The sequence below is a fragment of the Pinus tabuliformis genome, chromosome 6, assembly GCF_031772625.1.
Source record: "Pinus tabuliformis cultivar Carrire ecotype Pingquan chromosome 6, CPIR1, whole genome shotgun sequence".
Classification (NCBI taxonomy): domain Eukaryota; kingdom Viridiplantae; phylum Streptophyta; class Pinopsida; order Pinales; family Pinaceae; genus Pinus; species Pinus tabuliformis.
Genome location: NC_142292.1, coordinates 1,981,004,150 through 1,981,029,339, shown reverse-complemented (window position 1 = coordinate 1,981,029,339; position 25,190 = coordinate 1,981,004,150). Strand labels below are relative to the sequence as shown.

At 37.6% G+C, this 25,190-nt stretch overlaps 1 protein-coding gene and 1 pseudogene across 2 annotated transcripts in view; both read left to right on the top strand.

Annotated features, from left to right (window-relative positions):
- LOC149267147 (putative aldo-keto reductase 4) overlaps positions 1–16,291 on the top strand; it is a 364,266-nt pseudogene extending 347,975 nt beyond the window's left edge. Inside the window, exons 8-10 of the transcript XR_016255604.1 lie at positions 14,608–14,752; positions 14,862–14,964; positions 15,233–16,291. The product of XR_016255604.1 is annotated as a putative aldo-keto reductase 4 (transcript). The remainder of the gene's footprint in view (positions 1–14,607; positions 14,753–14,861; positions 14,965–15,232) is intronic.
- On the top strand, positions 6,342–11,804 carry LOC149267148 (uncharacterized). The gene is made up of 4 exons (XM_089431582.1): positions 6,342–7,126; positions 7,222–8,335; positions 8,436–8,711; positions 8,836–11,804. The coding sequence occupies exons 1-4, from the start codon at positions 6,549–6,551 to the stop codon at positions 11,245–11,247; spliced, it is 4,380 nt and encodes a 1,459-aa protein (XP_089287708.1). The 5' UTR covers positions 6,342–6,548; the 3' UTR covers positions 11,248–11,804.
- Positions 16,292–25,190: the final 8,899 nt, after the last annotated feature.

The window sequence follows — 25,190 nt, the reverse complement described above, 5'->3', positions numbered from 1 at the left end:
AGAGGAAGTTGGCGCTCAAGGATAAACTCAGAAACATTAAGTGTGAGAATGGATACAGTATGCCCAAGTATCTCACGAAGTTCACCCAATGCGGGGATGAGCTGGGAAGTGTGGGGGTGACTGTCGATGATGAGGACTTGGTGAGCTTGGCTCTCCTTGGTCTTCCGAAGAGTTGGCATTCCTATTAGGACTCTATCAATGGTCGGGAGAAATTGCCAGGATGGGAGAGACTTTGGTCAGATCTTGTGAAAGAGGAGATCAGGCGGAATACCAGGGATGGATCTTCATCAAAGGCATCTGATGAAGAACATTTCGCTTTGGTTGCCAAAGCAAAGAAGGGGAAGGAGAAGGGTTCTCTTTCTGAATCCATTTCTTCCAATGATAGGAAGAAGGTTGACAAATCGAAAGTGCGATGCTTTTGTTGTCATGAGGTGGGCCATTATGCTGCAAATTTTCCACGGAGGAAATCCAAGAAGGGATCCGGGGAAGGATCTGAAGGTGAGGCACTTGCTTCACAGTTTGAGTTGGATTTCACACTCTTCGCATGCATGGTTTCATCCATGGTGGGAAGTGGTTGGTTTCTTGACAGTGGAGCTTCTTTCCACATGACCGGCGACAAGACTTTGTTCAGTACTTTGGAGGAGAAAGATCTCCCGATACTCATAGTGATGGGTAATGATGAGAAGTATAGTGTCTCAGGTGTAGGCACGGTTATTTTTCAGAGGGAGCATGGAGCATGCCTTACCTTGACCGATGTCAAGTATGTACCAGGACTGAAGAGAAACTTGGTGTCGATCGCGATGCTGGAAGACAGAGGCTATGATGTAGTCTTCAGTAAGGGAAAGGTTTTCCTTGGACACATCATCACTAGACAGGTGAAGCAGATTGGTTCCCGGGTCAAGAACCTGTATGCTCTTGAGGTTCAAGATGCATGCAAAGCCTTGAGCAGCGAGGCAACTGATGGAGACTTGGTGGTTGAGAGGGAGCATATATTACCTCTCACCATGCAGAGCTAGAAGAAGTCTTAGAAGATTGTGGAGGAGCCACGATTGGTGCAACAGCTTCAGGAGGTTGTGGAGCAACCACAACAAGGGAAGCTGAGAGGAGATCGACTAGAGACATCTACTTATGCAGAGACCTCCAGTAGGGGGAAACTTCAAGCCAGGTTGGCTGAGGGATCACATGCAGCCATACCTCCAGGTAGGAGGTGGGGCGATATAGAGTGATCGTCCCAAGGTGGAGGGGCAGGATCCTTGAGGTACCCAACCTCTTGGATGAGACCTTGCTACGGGAGCCGCAATGTGGAGTAGCAGGAACTGACTGATTGGGTAGAGACAGATGCGGATGGAGCAGCAGAGAGAGCGACAGTGTAGGGAATTCCAGGACAGCGCATAGCTAGCAGGCTGCAGCAATGCGAGAGGCACAAGTGTTTTGCACAGTGCTAGGTGGCACAGAGAGGTGTGCAATGGTGCGAGATGCATGGAGATGTTGCAGTAGCGTAGATGTTAGAGAGGGAGCACTTGTCAGCAGCAGGTAGATCTTCAGCATCAAAGTATGTTCCTAGCCCAGCAGAGTGGTTAGTTGGGAGTGTTTTTGTTCCAAGTGTTGTTGGAGCAAGTGGATTGGGCAAATGTGCTGCATGTAGAACATTCCAGAGTTGCAGGATAGGGGTTGCAGATAATCCATATATTGTTGAGAGGGAGTGTTGAAAATGCAACAAGATGATGGAGCTTAGTGAAAAGAAGTCGCCTTCACTAAGTGAGCCCGCAGGTTATTTTTGGCGCAAAGTCTATTTTTAGACTATGTCTATTTTTAGACATATGGATCATGGTCTATGAGTTGCAGGATGCTGTTTATGGATGATTGGTCATGTTGGTAAAAATAGATGGACTTCTATTTTTAGACATATGGGCGGAGTCTATTTTTAGACTGCCAGGCTAAAAATAGAAACAGTCGAATATTATTAGCTCTTAATAATATTTGGACTATAAACATTATCTTATCCTCTTGGAGCACTTCAGTTCGAGCTACGAATGTGGCACGTGCAACTCTCAGAAGGAAATACGCTTTTCCTATGGGTCAGTTGAGCTATTGCATGGTGGACTTCAGTTAGAACTCAAGTGATTGAGTTTGGTGGATTTGATTGAGGAGTTGATGGAGTTGTGTTCAGTTGAACTAGTTGTATTTAGTCTAACTGCATAATACACTAGTGATGAGTGATGTGAATTAATTATTAATTAATTCACTAATTATTAACTCATAAAACAACTAAAGAATACATCAGTTAACTCAGTGCATGGACAGTTCAGTGGAGACAGGTGTTAGAGGTGAGTGAAAGGGCAAGACAACTGTCAGTTGTGACTATAGTTGTGCATGAGATTTGCACAATCAATGGATTGAGTATTGCCAATGAGGATTGCGTGGTTCAGCCAAGTGAAATACGAGTTTAGATAAGCCATTCTCATCTATTCTCATGCAAGATTACGCAGTGGAGGCAGGCAAGCAGCGGAGGAAATTTGAACCTGTGATTGATTCAGATCTGAGTTAGTTTGTGTGTAGTAGGCGGAGATAGTACTGAGTACTTGTGAGGAGTATTGTACTATGTATTGTTACATGTTCTCTATCATTATAATATACAGATAGTTGGGGGTTTTCAGCTGAATGCTTTCCCCGGTTACATACTGTGTTAATGTGCGCATGCGATTGATGTTTCATTGTTTTTAATTCCACAAAATTGATGATCAACGTAGAGGAGGTTATGTATTATGCATGCATTCCGCAATAGTGTATAATCAGGATAATCTCTGTGAATAAGTGTTATATTATTCAAAATTTCTACACAATTTCAGAGTATCTCATCAAGTGGAAGAACTTATCCGCTGAAGATTCCGTATGGGAGGATGAGAATTTTATACAGAAGCATCCAGAACTACTCAAGCGTTGAGGACAACACTTTTTTGAAGGAGAGGGGCATGTTATGTCCCTATAATACTAGTGATTACCCCATTACTATTATAGTTGTATCCCTTATTAATATTGTTGTGCCCCGATTGTCCCCATATTATTATTACTGTGCCCCATAGAATCCCTCTATTGTTATTTTTGTGCCTTTATATTATTATTGTTAGGTTGGCTGGGTTATATTGTGACTCCTTAGACTCCTATATATAGAAAGGAGGTTTTGTCATTTGAATCATCAAAGAATCATTCATTTGTGTAATGTAAAGGAGGTTGCCCCCTCGAAGAGGCTGAATTCTAAGGCGTTGTTCTATCTTTTCTATCTTTTTGTGAGCTGGTTTCATAACAGACTACTAGCTTGATTTTTCATTATGTTCCTTTCAATGCTACAATACATATTTATACATGCTGAAGCATCCAATACCATGGACCGAAAACCATCGCGTCCAAAAACATGTGCGAAAATCATGCACAAAACCATAGGTGGGTCCGCCCAACCTAACATAGGGTCCAAAACCAAAATTTTCCAGGGCGCTGCCCCAGACCCCATAAAGTGGGGTTACGGGTACGCCTCAAACCCCATGTGACCCCCCCCCCCTCTAACCCCCGAGTAACTATGTGGGCTAGTTGTGGAAAGAATATAACGCAACCCAACATCCTAAATATGAATTTTCCTTTCCTACAGTTCCTTTTGGAGAATCTCCCAGTCCTCCTCGAATGGGGAAGCCCTAATCCTCCAGATATTTCCAAGTATGCCAATGACCTTCAATTGGTTGATCTTTCCAATATTGTGCCACTTGTATGTAGCTCTGGGCTTCCAATGTAGTAGAAATTTTGGTAGAATCTCTTGAGAAGAGAGCTTTGGAAGCTACTGCCATGAATCAAACCAAAATTTGGTGAAGCCTCCATTACGAATTTCCCCAAAAAAGTTATTTTGAATGATTTCCTTATTGTTGTCAGTCAAATTCCATGTGGAAGAGCCTCACGTGAGGTTGTGTCTGTGCAACTTGGAGTCTATGCTAAGTCCTTGACTATATTTTTTGTCCCATATTAATTTCCAAAGATATTGACCCCCTTGAAGTCAATGCCACCAGAGTTTGGCCCCCATGACTCTGTTAAGCATCTCTGGATCCTTGAGTCATAATCTTCCTCTTGATTTGGTAAGACAGAGCGAACTCCAAGCCACAACTACCCACTTATGTTCCCGGGCCGCTCCTCCCTAAAGAAAAGAGCGCATTAGGTTACGTATTGAACGCATGCCGCCTTTCGGTGTAGCTAGGACCAAAATTTTATAAATTGGGAGTGATTGAAGCACCAATTTGAGGAGAACTAATCTTCCTGGAAAATTTAAGGTCTTAAAGGTCCAATTGTTTAGTTTGGTGAGAATTATATCCAAAAGATCTCTCTAGTGAATAGTTTTCAACGAATTCTCTACTAGTGGGGCACCCAAATAAATGATCGAGAGAGAGGCTTGAGATAAACCTAAGAGACGGGCAAGATGGGCTTAAATGCTAGGACGTGTATTGAAGAAGAAATCTTGCAACTTGTTGGGTTAAATTTCAGTACCAGATGCTAACATGAAGTCATTGAGAATGCGCTTGAAGGCCAAGGCTTCTTGAACCGAGGGATCGCCCATCAACATAGTGCCATCTGAAAATTGTTGGTGAGTTATGGGTGCCAACCAAGTGTTGAGACGAATGCCCCACATCTCACCATTAAGCATAGAATGTCTAAGATAACACCTGCGACCTTCAATAACCATGACAAAAAGAAAAGGGGAGAGTGGGTCTCCTTGGCAAATACCTCGAGAGGCACTAAATGTGGAGGAAGGGGAACCATTAATAAGGATAGAGAAGAAAGGGGAGGAAAATAAGGAAGCCACCCATTTAGCCCAATCAGTAGAGAGACCAAAGGCTTTCAAAATCTGGAAAAGATAATCCCAACACAATTTATCAAATGCTTTTGACCAATCTTATTTGATTACCATACTTGACTTTGTGAACTTTTTCATAGTGTGTATAAGCTCATGCACTACTATGATCTTGTCCAGGTTTGCTGACCCTCAACATATCCTGACTGCTCCTTGGAGATGAGCAAAGGAAACAAGGGTTTGAGTCTATTGACTGTGATCTTCGAAAGGATTTTGTACACCACGTTACAGAGTGTGATAGGTCTAAAGTTACTTGGATCTGTTGCTTGTGTCGATTTAGGTGCAAGAGTGAGGAAAGTGGTGTTTAGAGCAGGGATGATAGAGTGTTTTCTTTGCAATTCCTCTATTAAAGCTAATATCTCCTCTCCCAAGAATGCCCAACTTGCTTAGAAAAAATCTGAGGTAAAAGCATCCGGTCCAGGAGCCTTATTTTTTGGGAGGCTCATCATTGCTTCCTTAACTTCTTGCAAGGAAATTTCCTTCATCAATGTCGTGTTTTGGTCTTGAGTGACCAATCTTAGAATGTGGGCAATTATTTTCTCCATGACTTGTAATATGTTAGAGTTAGACTTTTTAAGGAGATCACTATAAAATGAAGTTCTTTTTCGATATCCATATAATCAAAAGCCATTGCCCATTATGTCCAGTAAGTGAAAATATATAATTATGATGCTTGTGTTTCAACATTAATTTGTAGAAAAACGAAATGTTCTTCTCCCCTTCCCACAATCATGAGATCTTAAATTTTTACATCCATAAAGTCTACTCCTACTTCCATCTTTCATTAATATCACAATTTAAAATTAATATTAAAACTATAATTTAATATTAATACTAGCACAATTAATAAAATAATTTAATATTAATACATATATTAGTTACCATAAACATTAAAAAAATACTAATATTATTTTACCCTCATATAAATATTTATCATGTATGAATTTTGTCTCACCATAATACCCTCATGTTATATTATTTTCTAAAATAAAATGAAAACCTAACCTAACTAGAGTATTATTTAACTTTTTTGAATTCAAATGATTTGTCTAGATTAATTGAAAATACAGCCTTTAGACCCCAAAAAAAAAAAAAATTCTGTTTTTTTCAAGTACGATATATGAATGGCGAAATTGGGATATGAATGGCAATTAAAGGTGGAAAAAGCATTGGTCTCCATTCATTTTTTTATTTGCAGCCGGGGATAACTTGTCAGACGAGCGTCTACGGCTTTTAACGTGGTGACTTATGAGTCGTGAATGTTTTGAGTGGTGTCCCATCAATGTTTTCTCATGAGCTGTCGGTTCAGTTTTTCCCTTTGTCTGGCCGGCTGGCCACGTGATTCCGAATCTCCGATCCCCAACAATGTATGGTTGTGCATGTCAGTCTCTTTCTTTTTGACCCGAGATAGACTTGGTGCTGTCAATGGTCGGCCACTACGAAAATGCGCATTCAGACATAAGCAAAAACCATGGGTAAAGGGTTTCATGTGTATTGCTGTATTTCTGCATAAAGCGTGTTTCCTATTCCAATTCTTCACAGCTTCTCTCGGCACTGAGAAACTCCTAATTCATCGGCTCCCTTGCAGTCTCAGACTGAGTCGTACTCATCGCCATCCTTCACATCTCTCCTATCTCTCTGTCTGATTTCCAAATTGGAAATGGCCGCATCCTCCTCCACCGCTGCCTCTACTTCCACCTCCCTTAATCCTGGCAACACGAGAAATTCCGCCTTTGATGTTTTTATAAATCACAGAGGCCCGGATGTCAAAAATACCTTCGCTAGTCATCTCTACTATCGACTTACTTCGTACGGATTGAAGGTCTTTCTCGATCGGGAGGAATTGCAGCAGGGAAAGTATTTTGACTCTCAAATAGAAGGGGCTATTCGAACAGCCTCTGTGCACGTTGCTATTTTTTCCCCTAAATACGCTGAGTCAACCTGGTGTTTAAAAGAGCTCGTAATGATGCGGGAGTCAGGAGCTAAAATAATTCCAGTGTTCTACCAAGTGGAACCCGCTGATCTTAGATGGACCCAGGGCAAAGATACTGTGTATGCACAATCCCTGAAGGAACTTGGAGAGAAGACGGAGTATGAGGCTCAAACTGAGAGAAATGATCCTCAATCTCCTCAAAAGAAGCTGAAGCTAAGACACAATGCAGCCACTATTGAAGAGTGGCGAAATGCTCTTTCTAAAGTTTCCGGCATAAGCGGTTTCGAGCTGAAGGCGTGTAACGGGTAAGCGTTCAAACATCCTTCCCGTGTTTCTGTTACTTTATATTGATAGATATGCACATGCTATGTTTCTCACTGGTTATATTGTTTTTCGCCAGTGACGAGGGCCTCTTGCTACATAAGGTGGTTGAATGTGTGTTGAGAAGTGTGAATAAACCATTGGATGTAGCCAAATATCCAACCGGTTTAGAAGAAAAAGTTAGCGATTTTGAAAATCAAGTGTTATTGCAGCATCCACAGAGTGGAAGAAAAGTTCAGGTCGTAGGGATTGTTGGGTTAGGTGGTGTCGGAAAAACAACCCTTGCAAAAGAACTCTTCAATAGGAAAATGAAGAGTTCACAATCCTTCAATAGGGAGAGTTCAGGTTATGCCGGATTTTGCTTTTTAGATGATGTAAGAGAAAATGTAGTTAAAGGCTCTTTAATAATATTGCAGAGAAAACTTCTTAGGAGCTTGACTGGGTCAGATCTGCAGATAGAAAACAAAGCTGAAGGTATACAAATGCTTAAAACACATCTCCTCTCTCAACAGATTTTATTAGTTTTAGATGATGTAGATACCGTAGATCAGATTGATGAACTTGTGCCAGATCGAACTCGTATCCACTCAGATAGCTTAATATTGATTACATCTAGAGATAAGGATGTGCTCACGAGATCAGGGGTCGAAAAATCATTAATTTACAAGTTATGCGGGCTAAGTACAGAACGCTCACTCAAGCTCTTTTGCCAGCATGCTTTCGGTCAGTCCGATCCACTCCCAGGATTTGAAAACTTGGCCCGGGACTTCGTAAATGCCTGTGATGGATTGCCTCTATCCCTGAAAGTGTTCGGTGGACTTCTCCATGGAAACAATGATCTGTCTTATTGGTCTGCCCAATTGGTTCAACTTCAAAAGAGACTTCCTGAAGACATTAAAAAAAGGCTTCAAATTAGTTATGAAGCCTTGAATGAAGATGAAAAACAAGTATTCTTAGATATTGCTTGTTTTTTCATTGGAGAAAGAAGGGAAATGGCCATTAGCATATGGAACGTCTCAAAATGGGGAGGCTGGGTAACATTACAAAGTCTACAAAACAAGTGTCTGGTCGAAGTAGACTCCTACAATAGGATAAGTATGCATGATCACCTACGGGATCTTGCAATATGTGAAGCCAGTGTTAAGCAACCACTTAGGATTTTGCATTTTGATGACTTAGTGCGGCAATCAACTGTAAGTAGTCAATCCCTCAAATCCTTTCCAATTTTATTCAATAAAGACCGGGGTTCATTATCACCTGTAATCACTATCATTTTTTTTTTATGATGGGCAGGGAATAATACCCGTGCGGGGAATTAGAATGGCTCCTAGCGAATACCATGATGATGATGATTTTGATTGTATTCGAAGGACGAGGTTACGCCTTGTTGATACTGAAGGTTCCCTATTGGAACGCATTGTGAAGAGCGCGAACTTGACAAATCTCATATGGCTCCGCTGGACCAAGTGTCCATACTCATCTCTCCCTCCGATGATCCCAATGAAGAAGTTAATGTTTCTTCATGTGTCGGGGGACAAATTAGAAACATTGTGGCAACAAGAATCACAGGTAATTTGAAATTTGTTGTATAAACCTTTCTGTTTAGTGGTTATTATCAACATATTGTGTCGGAATCATTTGAAATGTTTAGTGGATGAGAATCGTGATCCACATATAACTATCTTTTTTGCAGCTCCCTTTATGTTTAGAGGAGTTGGAAGTAGATGGATGTGTGCAGTTGAAGAACATATGGGGGTTGGACCAGCTGACAAAACTTCACTGGTTAAATGTTTCTGGGTGCGCTCAGTTAGATGAGCTGCCAAATATGGAATTATTGACATCTTTGGAGGGCTTGTGGGCAGACGGATGTACGCAGTTGAAGAGGATACGGGGTTTGGAGCAGGCCACAAAACTTCAGAGGTTAATTGTTAGTGGGTGCGCTCAGTTAGATGAACTGCCAAGTATGGAATTGTTGACATCTTTGGAGGGCTTGTGGGCAGACGGATGTACGCAGCTGAAGAGGATACGGGGTTTGGAGCAGGCCACAAAACTTCAGAGGTTAGATGTTAGTGGGTGCGCTCAGTTAGATGAACTAAGTATGGAATTGTTGTCATCTTTGGAGTACTTGTCGGCAGAGGGATGTACGCAGCTGAAGAGGATACGGGGTTTGGAGCAGGCCACAAAACTTCAGTGGTTAAATGTCTGTGGGTGCGCTCAGTTAGATGAACTGCCAAGTATGGAATTGTTGACATCTTTGGAGGGCTTGCGGGCAGAAGGATGTACGAAGCTGAAGAGGATACGGGGTTTGGAGCAGGCCACAAAACTTCAGTGGTTAAATGTCGGTGGGTGCGCTCAGTTAGATGAACTGCCAAGTATGGAATTGTTGACATCTTTGGTGGGCTTGTCGGCAGACGGATGTACGCAGCTGAAGAGGATACGGGGTTTGGAGCAGGCCACAAAACTTAAGTGGTTAAAGGTCAGTGGGTGCGCTCAGTTAGATGAACTGCCAAGTATGGAATTGTTGACATCTTTGGTGGGCTTGTTGGCAGACGGATGTACGCAGCTGAAGAGGATACGGGGTTTGGAGCAGGGCACAAAACTTCGGAAGTTAAATGTCAGTGGGTGCGCTCAGTTAGATGAACTGCCAAGTATGGAATTGTTGACATCTTTGGAGGACTTGTGGGCAGACGGATGTACGCAGCTGAAGAGGATACGGGGTTTGGAGCAGGCCACAAAACTTCAGTGGTTAAATGTCTGTGGGTGCGCTCAGTTAGATGAACTGCCAAGTATGGAATTGTTGACATCTTTGGAGGGCTTGCGGGCAGAAGGATGTACGAAGCTGAAGAGGATACGGGGTTTGGAGCAGGCCACAAAACTTCAGTGGTTAATTGTCGGTGGGTGCGCTCAGTTAGATGAACTGCCAAGTATGGAATTGTTGACATCTTTGGAGGGCTTGCGGGCAGAAGGATGTACGAAGCTGAAGAGGATACGGGGTTTGGAGCAGGCCACAAAACTTCGGAATTTAAATGTCTGTGGGTGCGCTCAGTTAGATGAACTGCCAAGTATGGAATTGTTGACATCTTTGGAGGGCTTGTGGGCAGACGGATGTACGAAGCTGAAGAGGATACGGGGTTTGGAGCAGGCCACAAAACTTCAGTGGTTAAAGGTCAGTGGGTGCGCTCAGTTAGATGAACTGCCAAGTATGGAATTGTTGACATCTTTGGTGGGCTTGTTGGCAGACGGATGTACGCAGCTGAAGAGGATACGGGGTTTGGAGCAGGCCACAAAACTTCAGTGGTTAAAGGTCAGTGGGTGCGCTCAGTTAGATGAACTGCCAAGTATGGAATTGTTGACATCTTTGGTGGGCTTGTGGGCAGACGGATGTACGCAGCTGAAGAGGATACGGGGTTTGGAGCAGGCCACAAAACTTCCGTGGTTAAATGTCAGTGGGTGCGCTCAGTTAGATGAACTGCCAAGTATGGAATTGTTGACATCTTTGGAGGGCTTGTGGGCAGACGGATGTACGAAGCTGAAGAGGATACGGGGTTTGGAGCAAGCCACAAAACTTCGGAAGTTAAACGTCAGTGGGTGCGCTCAGTTAGATGAACTGCCAAGTATGGAATTGTTGACATCTTTGGAGGACTTGTGGGCAGACGGATGTACGCAGCTGAAGAGGATACGGGGTTTGGAGCAGGCCACAAAACTTCAGTGGTTAAATGTCGGTGGGTGCGCTCAGTTAGATGAACTGCCAAGTATGGAATTGTTGACATCTTTGGAGGGCTTGCGGGCAGACGGATGTACGAAGCTGAAGAGGATACGGGGGTTGGAGCAGGCCACAAAACTTCGAGGGCTAAATGTTAGTGGGTGCTATCAGTTAGAAGAGCTCCCAAGTATGGAATTATTGACATCTTTGGAGGAGTTGCGCGCAGTTGCATGTTTGAAGCTGAAGAACATACGGGGCTTGTTGCAGTGTACACAGCTTCGAACGCTAGATCTCTATGGGTGCTGTGAGTTAGAGGAGGTGGAATGTGTTGAACATTGTACGTGGTTGGAGGAGCTTGACCTCCGTCGGTGCCCCAAATTACAATGTCCAGTCTGGGAGTAGGCGGCGCTGGCGATTTAAAATCAAAACAAAAGAGGCGGTCATAAGACTATTTCATAATTGGGGATGTTCACAGTTGGTATAGTACATGGTCATTTTTATTTACAACATGATTTAAGGACACATATTTTATATGTCAAATCTGAAAAATGTATGGGGTAGCAGGCTGTTTAATCATCGTTGTTGAATGTTCTTTTTATAAGTAATACGTCTCCTTCGGTTTATTTATTGATTAACTTAAAAAAAGAAGTTGTTTAATCAAATCTGAAAATTGTATGGGGTAGCAGTCTGTTTAATCATACGTCTCCTTCGGTTTATTTATTTATCAACTAAAAAAATGTTATTTTTTATAATGATTTGAAAAGTTTTCTTTAAAAATATATAAACTTTATTTTAAGGCTTAAAATAATGTTTAAATTTTAATATTTAAAATAAAGTTCAAATTTTAGTATTTTATTTTATTTTTAATAATGGATGAAAACATACAAGGTATATAGTGATCGAGAATAAACACTGCACACAGCAAATGGATTTGAATTTGTTAGACGTGGAAAGTAACGTAGAAATCAAAAGATTGTTTTATTATTTATAATCATTATTTAAGTGGATACAAATATTAATAGGTATTAATATATTTATTTATTGAATTGTAATTATTTATAAATTATATAGTTAAAACATATATGATTAGAAGTAAATGTTTTTAATATATTTATTATTTTTTTTTTTTTTAAAACTGAAAGATGTAAAATGGAAAAAAACAAAAAAAACTGTATTTTTAGTATTATATTGTTTTTGTTTCTTAATTTCTAGTAAAATAAAAGTGATTAAAGATTATTAGAATAATTAAAATTTTAAAGGAAATGATAAAGATGGCTAATCAAATTTTATGTGAATATATATTATTTGATGGTTATAAGATAGATGAATTAAAGGAAAATTTATTTATTTTGTCTTTGGCTTTTTACTGTATTAATGGATAATACTTAGTTGGGATATGGTTTAAAAATCCTCTTTAAGTAAACTAGGTATTAAAATCTAGAAACTCTAATATTTGCACATAAATATAGATGAACTTACTAAGGAAAATTATTATTATATTAAAGTATATATTTTTGTATTCTTAGAATTGTGAAACATATTGCTTTAGATAACAATTTTTTGAAAATGATTTTTTTCACCTTGGCATAACTTTTGCCTCATGATTATGGAATGTTACTATTAATTGCCATTGGAACACTTCTTATATGTTTTTTGGTATATAGGACTAAAGTAATCAAATTTCTTTGTTATGCGTTTAAAGTGAATTCATTACTTATTACCAGGGAACATGCTTCACTCATCATTGTAAATGTACAAGTTTTTTCTTTCTTTTCTATCTTTTAATGTGCTTTTCCTCATATTTGTGTTTTGGTTTGAATCATTTTTTTTCAATTAAATTGTTTTATAAACCATTTCTGAAAGATTTTATATTGAATTTCATACACATATATCTACTTTTTTTTCCCGTGGAAAAAGGCGCACTTTCTTTATTGACAAAGATACTGCATTTCGCAGATGCTTTGCATATACAATATTCAGGGCTGGCCTATCTATCACCAAAACATTCAAAATTGTGTTCCGCCTCATGTGTGAGGCTTTTCATATAAAAAGTCTATATAAATACTATGAAGCTCTTCGCAGAGAGCCCTGTTCTGTCTGTACTAATGAAAATAAAAAAACAGTGAATAATTACATTTGGTCTTTTTAGGCTATAGATCCAAAAAGCAAAAAGATACAATCTCATTTGTGAATAGTTCATGTTCCAAGCTCTATGAACGGCCTGTGGTAATACTGATGGATGTTGCCGTCTCTTTCCTCCACGATCAAACAATTAGTGTTGTCCCTGAGCGCCGCCTCCTTGGATAAGATGTTAGCGGCTAAGTTGCGTTCCCTGTAGATGTGACTTAGTGAACGCATTCAGTGCCACATGTACTAGCGAGTCTGGGTACGAGCGCACTTCTCCTTGGGTTGTATTGGGGAAGGCTAGAGCTTAAGAGAGAGAAGTGTAGAGATAGATGTTCATGTATGGGCTTAGAGGGTACTTGGAGTCCCATAAAGATACTCAAAAATTCTAGAATCCATAGGGCTTTGAAACATCCCTGGCTGACCAATTTGGAAAACTTGGAAGGGTAGTGGTTCAATTCGATGGACTGTGGGTGCAGAGAAGGGGATGCACTACCTTGGGTTGTGTGGGTTGATGGGGTGTGGAACTGTTGGAGTTTGGTACCTTGGCGTTGCTCATATTTGGTACTAGTTATATGCTTGGTTTTGTGTAAGCCATGTTATATGGTGGAGTCATGACCCCAGCTCAGAGGTGTTCCATTGCTTAGAGAGTTGGAGCAGCATGCTCTATGACTAGGTGGGATGTTTGAATTCTATAGCGAATCTAGGTATTTAATTAGATAAATGGTAAACATATTTTATGTTTTTATTGTTTAGGACTCTTATGCCGATTATTTTGATTATGTTATATATACGTGTCATAATATGTTTGTGAATGGCATCGTTGCAGCTAGGTGGCTACAAGGTGTTATGTAACTATTGATATAATTACATCTTAATATATTGATATTATTAATCTTTAAGCTGGACATACTACATACTGGTTTTATTGTAGAAGAGTGAAGTGAGCTAACTTGCTATGTTTTTTGATTACAAGAAAATATAATGTTATCCTCTGACCTGTCTGCCTAATCATTTGATTTCATTTGACAAAACTATGATAAAATCAATAGATGGGATCTCACATTTTTGACTTGGGATGGGAAATGGTAGGAGAAGACATGAAATATACAGGTTGATGCTCTTTTTTGTGGTTACGATTACTGAGTTTCATTTTCTCCTTCCATTTCAATAGTTAAATGCTTAGATCTTATGCCTTATTAAACTTGTGCGCTTGGCTAGAGGAAGTATAAGGCGTTCCTACATTTCCTTCTAGTAAATGTTGAGCTGAAAACTGGTAAAACTATCAGTTTTCATTTTACATTTGGGCATTTGGTTGATGCAGAAAACTGTTAATTATCTTGGAAGTTCATTTTTAAGTTGTATTCTAGGCAAGGTGTTGGCAACTATATTCTATTTGCCCCTATGCAAACTGCAAAATTGAAAACATGAACCATGAACGGATCTGGATGTTGCATTCGTTTTGAGAGGAGAAAGTTTATCATTTTAATGGCCACTTGCATATCAATTCTTCATTTAAGTGTTTCTTCCTTGGTTATACCTTTTTAATTTCTATTTTTATATGCTTAACTATTGTTTGTTGACATGCTTTGTCTGTGTATCTATATCAGATTGGAGAACTGAAAAAAATAGTTGAAGAAGGGAAAATAAAATACATTGGACTTTCTGAGGCTTCGGCATCAACAATTCGAAGGGCTCATGCTGTACATCCCATAACAGCAGTTCAATTAGAGTGGTCCTTGTGGAGTAGGGATGTAGAGGAAGACATTATTCCAACTTGCAGGTACATAATATTTTGGAGTTCATACTTTTCATGTGGCCATTCACCTAATATTATAACTTACAAACTGAAGTTATAACTTGCAAACTGAAGATTAAACATTTCATTGCAGGGAGCTTCGTATTGGAATTGTGCCATATAGCCCTCTAGGGCGGGGTTTCCTGTCTTCTGGAGCAAAATTAATTGAAAATTTAGATGACAGTGATTTCAGAAAGGTATTATGGATCCATTTATTCATACTTGTACATTTTAGCTTTATGAACAGTTTTAGTTCTTCGATAGATGCCTGATTTTATTTACACACAAGCTTTCTATATTTCTACTCTTTTTCATGTTATATGAAATACAGATAATGTTTGAAAAGGCATAATTCATATTTTCATTTTCTTTCTTCTATTTCCTGATAACTAGGTGTGAATCAACTTGAATCCATATCTTTGATTTTATGGCATATTTCTAACCTACCTTTTTGTTTTGGTGCAGTTTATGCCCAGGTTTAGTAAAGAGAATCTTGAAAAGAATAAGGTTATATTCGAGAGAATATGTGAAATAGCTTCAAAGAAAGGGTGCTCCCCCTCCCAACTGGCACTTGCTTGGGTGCAACATCAGGGAAATGATAAAGTGAAAAACTTAGAAGAAAACATAGGTGCTCTTTTTGTTGAGCTCACACCCTCGGAGATGAATGAAGTAGAAGATTTGGTGTCCTCAGCGGGTGTCTTTGGAGATCGATATGGTGAGATGTACTCCACATGGAAGAACACAGAAACACCCCTTCTGTCTACTTGGAAAGCTGCAGTATAATGTCTTTTAACACATGCTAATGAAGCATGTGGAATCTGTCAAGTAGGGAGGAGGGCATATATTTTCTAGGACTCTTTTTTATCTTCTTTAGAAATATAGAGGTACTATGTCATTTTATTTGAAACAGGGACTTATTACTTTCCCCCTTTCTGTTTTTTCTACTCAAAAACAATATAGACATGCCATGTCTTTGTATCTGACTTATTATTTGGTGTTGTCATATAGTATTTTTCTGTATATGTTGTATGTGGGATCTATATTTTTATTGGAAATGTGTTTATCATGTCAATTGGCTACATGTCATACTTCGGGACATTTGACAGGCTGAGCCAGGGTACAGTTAATTAGTTGCAGCTATCTCCTTTCTCCTTTCAATCGGTAATAGAATACAAAGGCTGTTGGGTGAACCAACGCAGAGTGAGTTAGTTGCAGCTGTTCTTTTCAATTGTCGCAGCATACAAACCTTTGTTTGAGTACGTGCTTGTATTTGGAGTGCGACATTCGTTGTGTTGCCAGAAGGGCATTATCCAGTCGAGATGACAACAAAGAGATTTTAAAAACAGGTTTGCTGCCGCGGTCATTTCATCGAGATTGTTCTTTAATGTAACAAATGCCAAAGGCTGGGGAGGCAGCTATTGAATGATGAAATTCCCTTACATTCAATTATCCGTCCACGTTCGTTTATGCATTGGCAATTTATTACATTGTAACTAACTAAATATAGCTGGTTGGTTTGTGGAAGGCTTGTTTCATTATGTTATTTTGTTAAATTTTTAGGGGGAGAGGTTAAGAGTGGAAGTTATATGTGGGAATACACTTTTTTTATTAGGGTTTTAGGTTTCATTAAACTTATCATAATCTTGGTAACAATATTTCACAAGTGGACTAATCTCATCCAACATTGGAATTACCTTGAAATAAGCTTGCCCTATAATCATATAAATTAAATTATTAATAAACATTGATTAAAACTTTTAATCTAATGATTTTTCATTCTATTACCATTCATAGAATAACCAATGATTCCCATTCACACATTCATACTCAATGATAAAGCTTTTAAAAGTTTTGTCCCAAGGCAAAAGATGGTGGAAAACATAAAAAGTAAACACACAATTTAGTTTGCATTAAACAACGTTAAAACACATGTAAATGGATCTTATAGCGAGGGGAACTTGCCTAGTTCATTTTATAACCCCGCGTCCATTTCATAACAATGACGTTGATTGTCATTTGATAACCAACACAATAATTTAATGATCATATTACATAGATATAAACAGATAAACATACTCATTAATGATAAACATATGGATTTACAGATGAAAGAGAGTTAATATTGAAATTTTCATCTATTAATGTAAAGGAGATAATAAGTATATTTTAATCTATTAATGTAAAGGAGATGATAAGTATATTTTAATATTTTTTATTTTCAATTATAAGATTGAGATCACTGATTTAAAAAATAGATTATTATGCTATTTTCCAATAGGAAAAATGTCTATATATATATATATATATATATATTTACACATTAGAAAATCTATCATAATTGAGTGCTCAAAGAGGATAATCATTACTGGCTTTATCTACAAATGCAGGTTGACTCATCACCATTATTCAAGGAAAACTACACCATCTAGAATTAATCATTGGAAATTTTTGAGCGGTTAGACTTTCTCAAATGCATGTTGACTCATCACCTTATTCAAGTAAAACCACATCACCTAGAATGAGTAATGGGAAGTTTGTAAAGAGTTAGGCTTTCACTCCTACCAAATGTTTTTTGGTCTTGGGCCATTAAACCATTTCATCGGAAGAACTCGTAACCAAACAGGAGCAGTTTTAGGGCACACTTGTTATGAATAAAATATATAAAAATATTAAATCTAATATAAATAATAATAAAATATATAAAAATATTAAATCTAATATAAATAATAATAGACATAAACAATTATTAATTAACTAATAATTATTAAGAAAAAAACATGTTTGTGAAAGGATATTATACCCCGTGTACATCATCCGACAGTCCATCGAGCTCATCGACCATAGTTGTCCACACTGCTTTCCATCCACTGCAGTCGAAACCATTGACCCCCACTACTGCAACAAGATCTCTGTAGTTTCGTCCGCTTACCATATGCATTGTCAACCAGTGATTCTAATTTTAATCCCCATTGTACCCGTCTTTGGTGCCATACCGGTCACTATCGCTGTACGGACATATCCCACAATTACCAAACGTCCTGCAAAAAGATAGTCGTAATCATTCTTAACCATTCAAAGGGGAGTGCATGTTCACAAAACAAAATTAGTATATTGAAAGGTTTTGGTTATCAAAAGAGAACCTTTTACTTTTATAGATTGCCTAAGTCGAAGACATTTAAAAACTTAATATTTTTCTTTATGGGCTAATAGAATAACTGAGAAAACCTCAATAGGTACTTCCCCTTTTCATATGGTATACGGGAAATAATTTGTTCTACCTTTAAATCTAGTTACCCCCTCATCAACCCTGGTTCAATTTATTGAATAACAACCTTCAACTTTGCAATTACGAATGTCTCAAATCCTAAAGTTAGAAGAAGAAAGAAATAAATCTATGTTAGTCCATGTTCACCATCAACAATTGGTCAAAGCTTCATTTAATGTCAATTCAATCAAAGATAAAAAATAAATAAAAATAAAAAAAAAAGGTCGAAGACTTATTTTTGAAATGGGATGAAATGCATGAGGACAAAGTAAAACATGCAAAATTTCAAAAACTCTGGCTTTGTCCCTTTCATATTTTTGAGAAGATAGGGCCATCAACCTTCATTTTGCAACATTTACAAGATAAGAAAGAAATTCTTCCTATTAAAGGAATTATACTAAAAAAATATTTTTCTTGAAGAAACGTAAGTTCTTTTGTACACTATGTAAATATTTTTATATATTAATTTCCTTTTGTTATTAAAAATACTATACTTTTGAAAAACACATTGGAAGTTTCTCTTTATTTTTGAATTGTTAAACTTATATAAGGGACGATTTAAAAAACAAAACTTTAAATTGGAATTTAAGTATTGAATATGTTTTAAAGATTTGAAATAAGATAATCATTTAGTTATGAAATCTTTTGGTTTGAAAGTCTTTAAAAAATCTATTTGTTGTGAATTGGTTTTGAAAAGTTATCTTTATAAAAATAGAAATTACTATGAAGTCTTTAGCATGTTCTACTTAAAGAGGTCATCCAAGGCTCGTAAAGAGTATATGAAACCACCCCATCCATTTATTTAAAAAAAAAATCAATGTAGTTCAAAAATATAGAAAACATAAAAGTTAAGAGGTCTCCTCACGAGCCTGCTTACCATGATCATAGGAAACTAATAAAATTGGTATTATCACTATTGGCAACCAAACCAAGATAGTGGCTCTTAGTCACCAGACTTTGAGACAAGAGATCTCATTACGAGTTGGTTTGTTCAATTTTATTACAACTTGTGAATGACATTATCATTTTTTGGCTACCAAACCAGGATAATGACTTTAAAGTAAAAAATAATAAAAAAGAAAAAGAAAAAAGGATCTTCATTGCCTCTAAAGAATGTTATTATAACATGGATGGGATACTGGTTCATTTTGGTTAAATGGTAACTCTGTCGAGGCTATGAACGTTTTCTGGCAGTAGTGACTCTACCAATGACTTATTCAATAGGCTAAGCTTCTAATAGTTTTTACCTTATCTTTTCAACCTATTACCTACTAATTTACACAAAAAAATCATCTATCACAAACCTTGAGAAGCTTCTCGATGAGACGAATGATTTCATTTCAAAGTTATCTATATCGATCTAGATTTCAATCGTTTTTAAACTTTCTAAAGAAATTTATAGATAAAGATTAACATTTTAGAGAGATTAATTGTTTTGTCAAGTGTGTCACCAATTGTTGTGGTACTCAAAAACCCCCCATTATCTTTAGACTTAGGAGAAAGAATAATGGGGACCCTTTAAAATTTGTAGGATATAATCCTTCTTTGTTTAAATAAAATAGGATAAGTTTTATTTTTACTCTTTGATTTTTGAATAAAACAAAAAAGTTTATGAATCAGGTCATAAAACCTTTTAAGAATCCTTTTGTAGTTTTAAAATATGAATTACAAGTCTAAATGAATCTTGAAATTAATGAAAAATCTATAAAAGAGTAGGTCTTATTAAATAATATGCATAGTATCAGCGATTTCAAAGGACAACCGCAAAGCTAAAACTGTGAAAAGCTGAAACGCAAACTTGTGAATTTACGATAAGCCGATAAGCCAAATACAAATGTGAAATGTGAAATTACGAAATGCGAAATTGTGATAAGCTGAATTGTGAAATGTCGAGCCGAAATCGCATATCGTCAAGAGTCGATATTGCATTTCGTCAATTGACGGATGCGGGTCATATCGCGTTCTGTTAAATTCCGGTCTTTCGCTAATATAGATCTCGTGCCTATATACTTTTCAGAAATCACAAAATCACTAAGCTATGTAATATCACCCAATACCACACGTCAATAAAATATTTTCCAGTATAATGACAAGTGTTAGTATCACGTGAACAAATGTTTGGAAATTTAATGACCACTCTGTGTTGTTCTAATTTCGAGGTTTTTATGGATTGGTAATAATTTTTAGCTAATGTGAAGGGATTTCCATATAACTCACATTGAATTGATATGATCATTTTCATCCTTCAGAGCTCTTGCTGCTTATCTTGGTTTGTTTCTTTACAGGTAAATTCCAATAAAGAGCAATTAAGGGACATGTCAAGATTAATCAAGGCAAGGAAGAAGTCCGTAACACAACCAGAACCAGTCTTGCCACCTGAGGAAGTGTCTGAAATGTATCCATTGTTTACAGATACTACATGCGCTTCAGACATAGGTTCTGCCTCTTGGGAGGTGATATACAAACTATTCAAGGATGAAAATATGAGGGTAATTGTGAAATGGACTATTAATGCCGATGATTCTCCTCCAAGTAACAACGCCGCATTGAATGATGTGGCCAATTCATTTCTTCACAGAATTGTTGCTCGCCCTAAAATCCTACCATATACAGATATGGTGAGATGGGTTGTCAACCAGTTGGACATTATAGATAGAATGTTTATAATGCTGAGGAAGATAGTTATTGGGTCTTTTAAAGCTGAGTATTTAAGGAAAATGTATCATCTACCTCCACCTCAGAAGAGGTATGATACACAATTCGTCCAGAAATTCATGCAAGAGAATCCAAACCTTGCGGACCTGATCAGAGAATGGAGAAGGGACCCGAACAAACACAAGCGAGAGGACAAGGGTATGTATTCATTAGCCTCTATTGTTGGCCCTTTCTCTCATATTGCTGCTATGTTATGTCGCCTCTATGGTTATCCAAATACGCAAAAATTCTCTAAAGAATGGGTGCCATTGATAGAAGCCTTTGCTGATGGCTATATCATGGATTGGGCAACTATATTATCCAACAATTTGACCACCCAAATCCACAATTACAGATAAAAGTACAATTTTCTTTAAAAAACAACTCCTTTCTTTATGAGCGCCTATATCATGGACACCAATTTTTTTCTTATGATTTTCCATCTCTTGTATGGAAATGGACAGACCAATTTCCTAGCCCTATTTATGTTTATCTCGATATCATTTGGGAATCGAAATACCATGCTCACTTCTACAAAATCTGTCATGAAGTCGTGCTCCCCATCCACCAAGAATTCTTTAGCAGAAAAGCCCCTAGACTTACTGCAGAAGCCAATAAAGACCTAAAGCCTATAGGAAAGTGGTTTGGGGAAGAATCATTTACCTACACTCGTTTTTTTAGTAGCCTTGCCCATCCTCATGTTTTTCCCCTTTTTGTCCCAGATAAGTTGCTAGCCAAAGAATTCGCTTATCAAACAGTTGGTAAGGGCTTAACTAAAGTACTTAAAGATGCCAAGAAATTCGCCTAGCCATGTGTTCCTATTTCTTGTGGTCCTATGCCTTAGAAAATTTCAAGCATTCTTCAATTGAGATTGACCAATTAAGTGCCTTTAATTTTCCAACCATGTTAATAGACCATATGACTCACATGGTGTAGCAAAATATGTTACAACACAGGCTAAGCTTAAACTATTTTTAAACAAGCCTAATAAATTTTATGATTTGCTTGAAATGGTTCCAGAATATTATATGGTAGAGAAATTAGCAGCAAACCATCTAAGTCCTAACGAATTGATTAGATTCAATCAATATCGTCAGCGAAGAATATCCCACTTTCCTGAATCCCTGTTAAAGCAATTCCAGTAGAATTCATAAACTTCATATGCATCAGCTTCCTCCTCAAAAGCTCCAATTACTTCCCAAATCTCCGAAACAGCTACTATAGTAGTTGAGCACACAAGAGAAATCAAAGAGGAAAAAAGATTAGATGAAGTATGGGAGGAGTTCAACCGTGTTTTGACAATAGAAGAATCTCGGGTTACAGATGTCTTGGCTGATATGCAAGCAGAACAAGTTGCAGTCAGCAGAGAGACAGAGAAGGTTCTAGAGACTTCGGGGACAACCTCATTTACTGTTGAGGCTTCCCAAGAGGATAGTATTCCTAAAAATCATGAGAATAATATTAATGCTGAGATTTTCAATGAATCAAATGTTGTTGATGACATGGAGATAATTCCTTCATTTCCTACTACCAAGATATTCCTAAAAATTGAAGAAATTGCGCCTTTGGATGTATTTTACAATCCAAAGCATAAAGCAATAATGAGAAAGTCAAGGAAGAAAAGAAAGCTAGAAAAGTCACAAGCGCTAGTTACAAATGAGACTCCTTGGAAAGGAACTCAAATAACCCCAGACGAAGAATTGAACAGATTATCTCTGTTCGCAGGAGCTTATGTTATTGCTACCATCGACAAAGCTGCAGAAATACAATTTCTAATTAAGGAAAAGGATCAAAGGATTGTCTAGTTGGAACAAACTTTTCAAATAGAAAAGAAATCAATTGAGCAACAGTGGCAACCAAATCTTACCGAGCTGCAAAAGAGCTTTAATGATTTAAAGATACAATTTGAAGTTGAAGTAAAGGACAAGGATGAACAGATACTGCAGTTGCAACAAAGAATAGACCAGTGGAGAGAAAATCCAGATATAAATGAAGTCTACAAAGGAAGCATCAGAACTGGATATACTCTTAACAAAGCAACGGACCATTTTCTGTCAAAAATTGGCCTTAATTCATGACTTATCAAATACTATTGATTCTTTAGTAAATCAATTGTCTGACTTGAGGAAATTTTATGAAGATATCGATGAGAAAATACCTGAGTATATAGATTGGCAAGACAATGCTCAGGGAAGATCATATGATCTTCCTCTAATTGAAGAATAAAAAAAGGATATCATATTTGGTGACTGAGATATCAAAATGAAACGGGTAGAGATGGCTATTATTAGAGCCATAAATCTTGCCTCAAATTTCACCGAATACATCACAAATACCTTATTGCAAGCCAATCTAATTCAAGAATTCCCAAAGGACACCTTTCTAGATGTCACAACTTTTAAGGAATCTTGGAAAGAAACATCTAAAAAGAAGGTTCAAGACATTTAGATTTTATCTCAAGCGAACCTTGAAGGTGATTGGCATTTTCTGGTGAAGCCTCATAGTTAGTGGCTCATGCTGAGGTGTCTCTTAGATGCAACAATACAATTTCTTCCAGCACTTAATGATGCAGTGTTTACAGGACAAATGCGCTTGCAGCTGATACGTCCCCCCCAGCTGAAGCCACTCACAAACATATACAATCTCAGAGAGAAGATGAAGAATCAATTTGGAGCACAGTCATGAGTTCTTGTTGCAATGGATCACAAATTCAGTGGTCCTTTATCTTAGCTTAGTTTGTTAAAACTTTTTTGAAGACTTTTATTTTAAATTTACTATTTTTGTAATATTAATAGGATATTTAAACCCCTTTCATGCATTTAGAAAGGGGTCCAGAATTTTGAGAAGACAACTTTTGAATTTACACTATTGTTTGATTCAGAGTTATTTAATTAAGAAGTTGAGCCTAAAAGCTATCTTTTTCATAAGCAGAGCGATAATGCAGCGGGTACTATTATCTTTGTGATACCATTATGTATGGTTGATTTAGATAGTGAATCTATTATGCGTTATTTCGTTATATAAATTCTTTGAAAACAATCAGTCATTATAACTATTGATGTGCAAGATTGGATGATTTGTGATTATGTATGAGATAACGAGATCTTTTTATGTGATTGAGTTTTAATCAACTATTTAATTAATTTAGTTCATCATATATGCTTTCTATTCATTAAAGTATTGAATTATCTATATCATTATTTACTTTGTGAAATATTTCTTTGAATCACATGTGAATATGTACTATCTTGGGACATAAGTAGAATAAGTTTATTCAATAGTTTTACCATTAGCTACAAAATCATTCCATCAGTTTTTCATTATGTTACTATATTAAATCTCCTTAAAATGAGAAACTAGTCCCTTTATATCCAGTCGGACCCGCCAATTGCAACAAAAACAGAGTTGCTTTAAGCTCTCGACTGGGTGGTGTTCCCCGATGTTGAGGCATTCAAGTTCCAACCTTCAATAGGGCCCAAGCTGCAATATGCCCAAGAGTATCCTCTTAGGAATCATCCCATCAATAGATTTCCAACTCATAATCTCTCGCCAATCTATCTTGTGGGAAGGATCTAATGCATGAATTCTTGCACATGTAATAAGTTTACCATGTTGATGATGCCTGATGCTCAACTCATGTTGCTCGACCCGATCACCTAACATGATGCATTTGTAGAACTCTTCCCTTCTCTCCCTAATGTATAAATATGGGTTGGTAGTGTCATAAGCCCTATATATGTACTCATGTAGAGGGATACTCTGGAACTCCCAATTGTATTCCTCCTGCTACCTTGTGAGGGACTTGAGACTTTCCTCTACACTAGACAATTTGGTCACTGACTTGACACATACCCCTATGAGCTCCTCAATTTTTATATTCTCCTATAAGATAATGTCCTAGGTTGTCCGAAATTTCTTCTTCATCATAATAATATTTGTCTTGAAATGCATGATCTTTCCATGAAAGTCCTCTACTAGAAATTTTGGTGCCCTATTGAATGTCTTTGTATCTATCTGCACTGGATGCCCTACGACCACAAATTCAACTTGAGCCTTTAACTGACTCTCTGGGAATGGTTCATCCTGCACATTATATCTATCGTGCTCCCCCTCATGTTCATGCTCATCATGCCGGTTCACTACTATTGGCTCCTCACTCAAGTTTTCCCAGCCTCCCACATTTGTGAAGACAATATGTTGTTCATCTTCTCCATTTTTCAAACATATATGCATTGGTGGACTGCTATCTATACTTGACTGCTCATATCCTTTATCTACATCCTCCTGGAGATCTATGGACTCAATTGTATAAGAGTCTACCTCATTAATACCATTAGGTAAAATTTCTTCATGCACTTCTGAATGCTTGTAATCCTGCAAGTCTCCCCGAATAATATCAGGTTGTTGTTCTCCATCCTGAAAATCAATAGACCCAACTATAGAAAACTTCCCATGATCTGAAGG

What these genes read in the sequence shown, in the direction of transcription:
- LOC149267148 (XM_089431582.1), top strand. Translation starts at nt 6,549, where the DNA reads ATGGCCGCATCCTCCTCCACCGCTGCCTCTACTTCCACCTCCCTTAAT. An exon ending in ACTTAGTGCGGCAATCAACT is followed by an intron (nt 8,336 to 8,435) that starts GTAAGTAGTCAA and finishes TATGATGGGCAG; the next exon opens with GGAATAATACCCGTGCGGGG. An exon ending in TGTGGCAACAAGAATCACAG is followed by an intron (nt 8,712 to 8,835) that starts GTAATTTGAAAT and finishes TCTTTTTTGCAG; the next exon opens with CTCCCTTTATGTTTAGAGGA.